The 9,797-nt window shown below is 44.2% G+C and overlaps 1 protein-coding gene across 1 annotated transcript; it reads right to left on the bottom strand.

Moving 5' to 3' along the window:
- Positions 1 to 1,441: 1,441 nt before the first annotated feature.
- Positions 1,442 to 7,592, bottom strand: SKP1 (S-phase kinase-associated protein 1). Its single transcript, XM_010146180.1, has 5 exons — positions 7,483 to 7,592; positions 5,347 to 5,420; positions 4,019 to 4,162; positions 3,435 to 3,575; positions 1,442 to 2,697 (listed from the first exon to the last, which is right to left on the bottom strand). The coding sequence occupies exons 1-5, from the start codon at positions 7,577 to 7,579 to the stop codon at positions 2,662 to 2,664; spliced, it is 492 nt and encodes a 163-aa protein (XP_010144482.1). The 5' UTR covers positions 7,580 to 7,592; the 3' UTR covers positions 1,442 to 2,661.
- Between the last annotated feature and the right edge of the window lie 2,205 nt (positions 7,593 to 9,797).

Below are 9,797 nucleotides of genomic sequence, written 5' to 3'. Positions count from 1 at the left end.
CAATGGGTGAGACTGAAATAGTAAACCAAGAGTAAGAGAAAATACCTTCCTCTGCAACCCCTGCTGATGCTTTGCCATCCCTCTCCCTGTCCCCACACTTAATCCCTTTAGCCAAGAGCTATCCCTGATCATGCCATGACTTAGAAAAAAAAAGGTTAAAGCAGCTTCATACAAGTTGAACAGCAAGATCAGTGTGGGCAGTTGGAGAGTCTCTCCCCTTTCAGGGATTTCCACATACCCAGCTGGGGTTGGGTTCAGCTGAAGAACCCAGGCAGCAGCCCATGGTACAGCAGATAACCTCAGCACCTCCAAGAAGCGCATCATTCCCCATGGCCTAGCACTACTCGAGGGGAGAAGCCAGCTGAGAACAAATACCACCAGAGATTAGGGTGTGTTTCCTCAGCAACACACATCAGCCAGCTACAGAATTGGGACATGGATGGAGTCAGACAGGGGAATCCCAGTGAGAGGAAATAGGCTGTATGGAATTCTAACCACCTGGATGTCCAAGCTGGGTAATGCTTTGAGCATCCAGAGCAGCCCTCTCCTCCCCACGCTGCTGTGCCATGCCTCCACACTTGGCCTGTCAACTGGCACAACGCTGGAGCTTTAGCAGAAGCTCCACCTCTGCCCCATTTCAGCACCAAGGGCTATGTTTTAGGCAGGCTGGTCTAATGAGTTTTCCTGGAGAGTCACAGGGGTGGTTTATGCTGGTATGGCAAAGCAGAAGCAAGGTAATGAGGAAGACAAACTACATGTCTGTGTCTCTTCCTCATCCTACAGCAGAGTGAGGCATTGTGTGAGGCTGCTGACAGGCACCTGAAGGAATTCATCCAGGCTTCTGCCACTGAACACCCTGCAGTGCAGGCTGCTGTCAGCACCATGGCACTCCAGGGATGAGCTAGTTGTGCTGGAACACTAACCTCGCACACAGGGATCGATTTCTTGTAAGAATCCAGAATGAGCTGAACATTCAACCACAAGTGTCGCCATGGGAAGAAATGCTATCAGAAGGTTTTCTCTAGCAGCCCTTTCAAACCAAGGTGCACTGTTGGCAACGCAGGAGACAGGAAAGGCTTCCTCTTGCGCCAGCCCAGCGCTGGAGTGTTTCATGCCCCCTGACAATACCTACACCACCCACACCAGCACAAAGGCAGGCAGCAGCCTCGTGGATAAGCAGATGTGAGCAGAGCACAGGTCCGAGTGCTGCTTCAGAGCAAGCTACAAACACTGTCACTGGTTACCTCAAAGCTAGGAAATCATCAAGAACTACCCGCACTGCTTGCTGTTTAGCTGCCAACTTCATCTGCGAGGTTGAACAGTCATTTAACAAAATCTGCACGTTTTACCACCATTAACTGCTGCCTCAGCACTACAATCTGGATGCTCAGTAATAAGCAACAGTAACATTGTCTAGTTTCAAATAACTAGAACCAGTTGCAAACAAAAGTTTAAAAGCCCTTTATTAATTCAGAAGTGAAACACTGATATTTAAAGTGAGAGAAGTATGTTTATTAAGGTTCCTTCTACTCTAAGGTTTATACAGAGAATGGAATGCAATACAAGCTAAGAGCACACCTCAAAGATCTACCACACAACCATCCCCTACTCCCTATAAGGGAACTGTAAAAAAAATAAAAATCAGAAAACCAGTTACTGTTTAACTAGTTGCAAGTGGCTTTGTCCAAAGAAGTTAAGCCTGATATTGCATTAGCTTTGTATGCAATAATTAAGTCTCTACAAGCTGAAGTATCACATAGAGGCATAAGATTTCCTGTGGACACATTAAACCATGTTTTAAAGAGCTACATCACAAGGGTTGTTTAAAATTGCCTAAAAACCAACTGCTAATGGCATGCACAGGTCAAGAATAGTAACTTTGGTAATGTCAGACATTTTTGGTCAAATCTGGATTCCACTTTTAATAGTAACATGTATAAAAACACACCTACCCTGTGCACAAAGCAACACACTTCTCATTTGCTACCAGCTAGAGGCAGGTCTTCAAGACATGGTTGAAGTATTCAAATTTCACTGTCAGGAGCTTGTTTCTTCTAGATCACACCTTTCACTAGTCTAGAAGGTAAGACTAACAGGACAAGAAAGTGGGCAAGTATTTTTTTTAAATGCAGGACAAGAACCAGCTGGGAAGTTACATAGCTTGAAGTAACACTAATTTCCCCCACAATGTTTCTGGAAGAAATCTAGTAACTCTTACTTTACCTAGTTCCCAAGACACATTCTAGTTCTTTCTGAAGCTATCAATACCCTGTAAATACAAGTGATTTGTTCTTCTTGAGGAAGAAGTCATAGGTGGCTTTATTTACACTGGAGCCAACCCTTAGTACTGTAACTGGACTTGAACAGGTTCAAAGTATAATGAAAACAATAACCTTAAGTGCTACTTTCCATACAGAATCCACACTTAGTTCAGTTTTATTCATTGCAGAGTGAAGTAAAAAGACATCCAATTACACTAGTAAAACTCAGAGGATTTAAATTTGTACTCAAAAGAAACCACTACACATGCAAAGGGAACGATATCCTGCTAACACAACTTCATTTGCTGCTGCATTTGTCTAATATTAACAATTATGAACAGAGCAGTGCAACTAGTATTTGGAACAATCCTTACAGTGTTCGAGGGTCAGGCACAATGTTTCACTTCTCTTCGCACCACTGGTTCTCTTTACGTACCTGGAAGAACATTTTGGCTGTTAGCATGTTGTGGTGAACTTGTAGAAGGTAGCTGTGAAGTCCCACAGCAGTCAGGATTATCCCCTGCAGGAAGGCAGAAACTTGGGAGCTGCTTTAGCTTTTCATGCAGGGTTTGTAATTCTGGAGTCAAGTCCTCCAAACCAGCCAGTTTACCAATAGAAGCCCAGACATTTATTTCTCATGCCTAGACTTGATCAAAACTGAGGGTTTTTCCCCAAGTGAAGCAAATGGACCACTTGAGACTGAATCGCTCCTTTCGTAACACTGCGCTGAAAACCATACAACTCATTCCGTATTTAAACAAGGCATCTTGTTGCAACCTTTCCCAACTCTGCCACTTTGCAATTGGTTTGTTCAAGTTATAAGATCAACAAGTTCACTACTTCAAGACAAGAATCCAAATCTCTCACCTTTCTGGCCACCTATAACACCACATCTTCAGCATTCTTACTGCTACAGCTGCCAGGAGCCATCCCATGTGCCTTCTTACCAGACACACACTTGAGCTGGGAAGTCACAGCTTATTCTGACCTTCTGAGGTCGTGGCCTGCAAGCACTGTAGGCACTGAAAGGTCTTCCACTAGCAGCAACCCAGCTAACCGTCAGTGGAACCAATGCATCAAGTCAGTGGCACCACTCATTAAATTATGAAGCATCACACACTAATTCAACACCAAAAAAATCAGCTAAATTATAATTAAGCCCCAACCAAGTACCTGTGCTTCTTCCTCCTCAGTGAAGTCATTCTTAATATTGAATGTCTTGCGAATTTCTTCTGGAGTTTTCCCCTTGATCATGTTTGCCACTGTCTTGCATGTGACATCAAGCAAACCTTTGATGTCCAAGTAATTTGCAGCCTGCGGAAGAGTTCCCAAATTTAAAGCCTTCCTATCAACATTTGGTGCCGAAGTGCTGTGAACTAGCCAAGACAAGTGACATGGGCTCACAGTACGACACAAGGTACAAATTTAAAAGTCAAAGCTAGATTTTAGGTTGTATGTACATCTCCAGGGCTCCATTTCTAGGAATAAGGCCTCGACTAAGACTCAAGAGGCACAACAATAAAGACAGCTGTAGGGGCCCACATTCAGAAAAGTGTAACGGATAAGTGAGCGCGTCTAGATTAATGCCCAGCACTGGGTTCACAAGCATTTAACACCCTCAGCAACTTCAGCCAGTATTTGGCAGAACTACTCGTCCTCCCCACAGCCCCCTCCCAATGAAAGAGTTATTCAAGAAGTATAAAGGCTTTGTCAAGAGCACTTCTGGCACAGCCTTTGTGCCTCCTGAACCTACTTACCAGGATAAGTTCAAAAAGGGTTCCTTGGTCTACTTTCAGAAACTCTTGATCCCACACAGGGATGTCATCTGTTCTTTTCTCTTTGTTCTCATCATCTTCAGGAGGAGGTGGATCATCCTTGTGATGGGTGCACCACTGAATCACCTAATTACAGTTTTGATATTAGAGCCTGATCCAAATGATTCTCCCATTAGGCCCTACTATAACTCAGATTTTAGAAGAAATGAACCTTTTCCTCTACATTAGTATCAGAAACCTGTATGAACACGCTCCAGTACTCAGTATTATTGTTTTAGAACAGTTGGTCCCCAATCCTAGGGTACAACAACCTACAAGAATCACATCTGGGACAGCAGCCAGTGAAGTAATTACGATCTTAAAAGCCAGCTTGCTTGCTGGTGTTACAAAGTTATTTGACTAACACATGCAGAACTGTGCAAGGGAAACCTAAACCGTATTTTGCAGTGTTTAATGTTAGCAGAAACACTTTGTGTCAAGCAGAACACTACACAGGGGAAGAGGGCAGAGTGGCAATACTTACCAACAGGACACGGTCACCCCAGTACAAAGGTCACCTGGCAAGTTTGCTTTTAAGGTGACACCCAAAAGCACTGCATGTTCCTGAGCTAATTCACCACCCAGACAACTAAAGGACCAGGGATCTACTGCAACTAAAACCCTGTTCCATTCTGCCAACCCGTAAGACTTAACAAGTTTGAGGTTATTTATGAGCATGTTCACTAGGAAGCAACTCCTAACCCTCTATTTACCCCTAAAGGGTCCAGGGCTTATTTTGGCACAAGGCTTTCTGCCACAGAGCAAAGGCAGAAGACAGTAACACACTTTCTTGCTTTTCTCACCTGACCCAACAATCAGTCTATTGCTGAATTTAGTACCACTGAGGGGCACAGTGTCTCTCACACTGGAAGTGACAGAGGCATCGCTACTGCCAGTCACTGACCACTGCCTGTCCCTTAGTCCCTTCTCCATATGCCGGATCTCAAACAGCCACCTCAGGTCACAGAATCCAATTAAAATTGGTGCTTTAATACCATGAAATACTAGTGCACACAGATGGCCAGCACCACTTCAGAACCTGTCTGGCCTCCAGCTGACGTTCCAGGTGGTCTTCCCCATAGGTCCTGCTGCCACTGTCCGCCAGCCCCACCCCAGTTCACAGATACCCCGGGTGCTTGTGCCATGCACCTCAAACTGGTTAAGCTTGTAGCTAGCACACAAAAAGGAATTTTAAGACTGTAGCTTCATGACACAATATTAATTCCACATTTCGTTGCTGCCATACACCACGACCACCTTCAGCATCTCACCTTTTTTAAGATAGCTGCATTCACATTTGGAAGAGGGACCGGGTCATCATCACCTTCATCATCCATTCCCAAATCTAAAAATGGAAAGATGACTAAGCAACTGGCAGGCAAAAACCACGTACTTGTCTCTGAACTGGGCTGCTTTACCAGTTCTCCACTCCTTGAACACCACCGAGGCTGAATGGATTGGTAGCAAAGGACTCGACTGCTGAAGTCAGCCATTTTTAGAAAGCTTCAGTGAGGCTTTGCTCAGCCATGGCTGCATGATACACCGAGTTCAGGCTAAGCAGCTAACAAGGAGCATCAACACCCCGTCAGTTAAGCAGTCAGGTACTTGCTGGAGCAAAACTTGCTAGTTCAGAGCTCTGGGAATGGGATAGGTTGAAGAATTGGATAAATATTTCTGTATTTTTACCACTTTCAACAGTTCAATCCGCTGTTTAAACCAAACTGAGATCTCCCATTCCATCTATTATTAAATAAGAATTCAGATCTAACTGTGGGAAGCAGAGACAACATTCTGTCCTCCATAGGAGCAGTAAATACTGTAGCCATGGAGATGCCAGTAATTGAGTAACTACACAGACCTTCACTCTTTATATGCACAGATGAGCCAATTCTACATCACAAAGGAGCTTCATTTTTAAAAAGAGATAACTGTCACACCATCACCACCAATCAAATTTGTGCACAGTTAATAACACACACTTCTGTGTTTAGGCAGAAGTAAACACTAAACATCACTGGGATTTTAATTAGTACTCCTTTTTGTCTGGAATAACTACATAGACTCAGAAACTAAAATACTGACATTAAGGGGAACTGCGTAAGGCATCAGTTACTGGAATCCTCAGACACATACTCTGAACATGGTGGCAGATACCAGCATAAGTGACCAGCCCAGAGTTGTTTATGGGGAGATAATTCCAGCAACACCTCAAACTGAATCAACTCTGCTGTTCTGAAGGTGGTGGGAACAAGTTGAGCAATCTCATCTGTTAGCAGAAAATTGATCCTTCATTGGCAGTCCCACAGTGCTCAACTCAACCACCTTCCAGCTCTTCCCCTTCCAGCTGCAGCACCCAACACCCCACACATCAACTAATGCTCACCAGCTGCACTGCAAATGCATTTCACCAGTACTGGGAGACTGGTCTTCACCCAGATTAGCAAGAGGCCAGTTTATGTGCCTAACTTACACCATTTACCACACGTAACTTCCCTTTCACCAACACCTACATGTCACTAAACACCAGCAGTGACAGCTTCTGCATGAGGAAACTAAGAATTGTGCTCCCTACTGTGTTCCCACCAATTGTTTCCTGCTCACATTGCTAGTCATGCTCAACAGCATTTTATTAACAGAACTCCAGTGTTCAGTGCTGGGAATATTTCTACTTTATTTTTATTGTTCTTAAGTGCCACAGCCAGATAAAGATCTATACTCAAAAATGTAATTTTAACTATATCTACAGAAAGATTTTTTCTGAGTTAATTCATGAATACACCCAAAAAACTGGGAACAACCCCCAGTAAACAATGCGGATTTGCACTAAGGGATTAGACACAGCTTGCTCTGTATCCTGGCCATCTGGCACATTTCCCCTCCCCCACCACAAGCCCTTTTGTTTCAAATTTATGTCAGCAGGAGATCAGAACGAAACGTTTATCCCAAATAATTTAACCACATCCAGAAGCTCACAATATAGGCTTCACTTTGGCTCTGTAGGATCTCCCACTCCATTTAAAAGATATTTACATTGTACAACCAGTTTGTATGATTAAATAAACTGAGTTTTTATTATTAGTTGTTCTATTTGTTTAACTTCTACCAAACTGAAGTAGGCTCTAGGCAAGGCAGCGGGGTGCTTATATTTTACGAGCTTCCCCTAAAGTGCTCTTAGCAAGAGGACTGAACTTCAAGCATTCTGCAAGAGCACATCCACCCAGAACAGTTTCAGCTGCACCAGCAACTGCTCCAGCTGCTCTGACACAAGACAGCAAGCTGCTCCAGAGGCCTGGGAATCCTTCTGCAGCACAGCACCCATCTGTCTCCTTTGGCCACAACTCCTGCTCAAGAGGCTTCCCCGAGCACACCTCTGCGCAAGCGAGTGACCCTCGAGGCTTTGCACTTACCTTCCAGCATGGTCTTTATGGTTACAGACTGCTTGGCGATTTCAACATCGACTTCAAAGATTTCACCATCTGAACTCTGCAGTTTAATTGAAGGCATCTACAGGAGAAGGACAGTTAATTCCACATAATACTCAGCAGATGTTATGAGTTCGGCCAACTCAAAGATGTGCATTACCTTTACTATTTCTATTGCTTCTTACCAACAGCAGGTAGCCCAGTGCCATGTAAAGCATACTCAGATTATTCACTGCTTGAATCAACAGGCCTAAACTCATTAATATTAATCCACAAGGATTGATAAAGCCTAACACCAATTTAGAAGAATTTTTCTTCATTTGAAAGCTTAAAATACACAATTAGTCCATAGTGCTTCTGGGTGGTTTGTTTTTTTTTTTTTTACAGTGCAGCACTAGAGCAATCTTTCTCTTGAATTCACTTTCAGCACCACTTCCAGAACACTACTTGTCTTACATTTAAACCACTGTTTGGATAGTCAGTGAGTAGCAATCTCAGGCCTCAAAAGCAGCTTTCAAACAGCCTCTGGAACAGAATCACAAAACTGGGCTTGGAAGGAACCCCTCTGGACAGAGTCTAGTCCAGCCTCCCTGCTCCAAATGGAATCACAGCAAGTTACTCAGGATCACAGCCCTCCCTCCAGAGAAGCACTTGGGTTTCTGAAGAGGTTAAAAAGCAGTGCACCACTATGAGGAAGGCTCTCAGCACTCCAGACCACTCTTACAAAGGAGGAAGCTAGATCAGCACTTCAGCAGCATTAGGGAAGACTAAGATGATTACACATTTCAACCAAGTTTTTCCAACAAGCTGTGATAAGACCTACAACAAGCAGAAGGAGCAGACTTCAAAGATGGTTTTACAAGAACACATCTTTCCAGATATTTAACAACTCACACTCAGAAGTGATGTCCTTGAGACAGCAGTGAGTAGGTTACAACTTCTGCTTGAAGTGATCTGGATATCACTGCACATGAAGGACATGATAAACATAACTGCCTCAGCTCTCAACAAACCAGCAGGATGCCTTGCATATTCCTTTACCATCCAAAATATTTATTAGCAGCAGACCAGTTCAGCAGTTTCAGTTTTTAACTCAGGTTACCATCTCTTTGACCTCTAAGCATGTGTTTGTTAATACAGCCTGCAAGGCACTGTAACGAGAAGCTCCAGGAACAAAGAGTCTTGAATTCATTTCAATTAATTATCAAATGTTCTTCCCTCACCAAACCCAAGAACCACGTTTGCTAGTTCCTTACAGCAGTACTGGAACTACCAAAGCTGAATTAGCTGCAGCATGTTCAGCCAACTCACATTACCCAGCTCCAAAAGCCTCCTGCAGCTCATCAGTATGGCTGAGCCCGGCAGCTCTGCCACAGACCCAGGCCAATGGAGCCTGGCCAAAGCACACTATTAAGCAGCTCTCACCAGCTTGAAGCCCTCATTGCTTTAATTTCCATTTGGCAGGGCAAGTAGCTAGTTAATGTTTACACAGCCAGTAACCCTATATGACAGTGCTACTTCTAATTACGATGGGCATTCTGGAGGAACACAGTCATGATTGCTCCAAAGATACAAATATATATATGTCCCTCCACAAAAATAAAATTTGGATTAAAACAGTTCTGAGTAGTTTGAAACAGTAGTTCAAACGATGCTCTGAAAAAAATTGGCCATACATTTCAGATTTAATGCGTGTTCTTGCAGTGCTTGTCTGAGAGCACTCAAGAACAAGCCCAGCTTCAGATGCCCGCCTTCCTGTGCCTGGCATTACATAATGCTGCACAACAGAGCCAGCAAGACGGGGATGCTGCCTTCGCCAGGCATGCCCCAGCAAGAACATCTGCACTGAGGCCCCTGTACCAAACCCACTATTACCAAGACATTCAGGTTCTCATCAAGAGTCTGGATCAGGCAGAAAGAAGTTAAACTACTGCCTTATCATTGATAATGAAATATGGATTAAATCTTAACTGTTATTTTTATACCACAGAGCTCAGTCTCCTGGAAGGAACATAAAACTGGCATTTTTAGCGAACTGCAACACAGCTCTGGAAAGAGACAGGCCTTGCACAGCAACACAACCGGGTGACTAAGCAGACCGGTCCCAACAGCTCTACTCGACAACAGCAGAACAGGTCGGGAGCTAGTCAAAAGCCAAGCCTGAATTACAACCGTCATTTGCATGTACAAGCCTGAAACGCAGAGCTCAGCCACCTCGAACAGCGCTACCGGGCCCCCCCGCGCTGCTGCGGGGGGTGCCCGCTCCTTCCTCCCCGCCTGTCCCTGTCACCGGGGGTAAG

This window comes from Buceros rhinoceros, unplaced genomic scaffold (assembly GCF_000710305.1).
Source record: "Buceros rhinoceros silvestris isolate BGI_N320 unplaced genomic scaffold, ASM71030v1 scaffold39910, whole genome shotgun sequence".
Classification (NCBI taxonomy): domain Eukaryota; kingdom Metazoa; phylum Chordata; class Aves; order Bucerotiformes; family Bucerotidae; genus Buceros; species Buceros rhinoceros.
The sequence above is the reverse complement of the archived record's forward strand: the minus strand, read 5'-3'. Positions and strand labels throughout refer to the sequence as shown.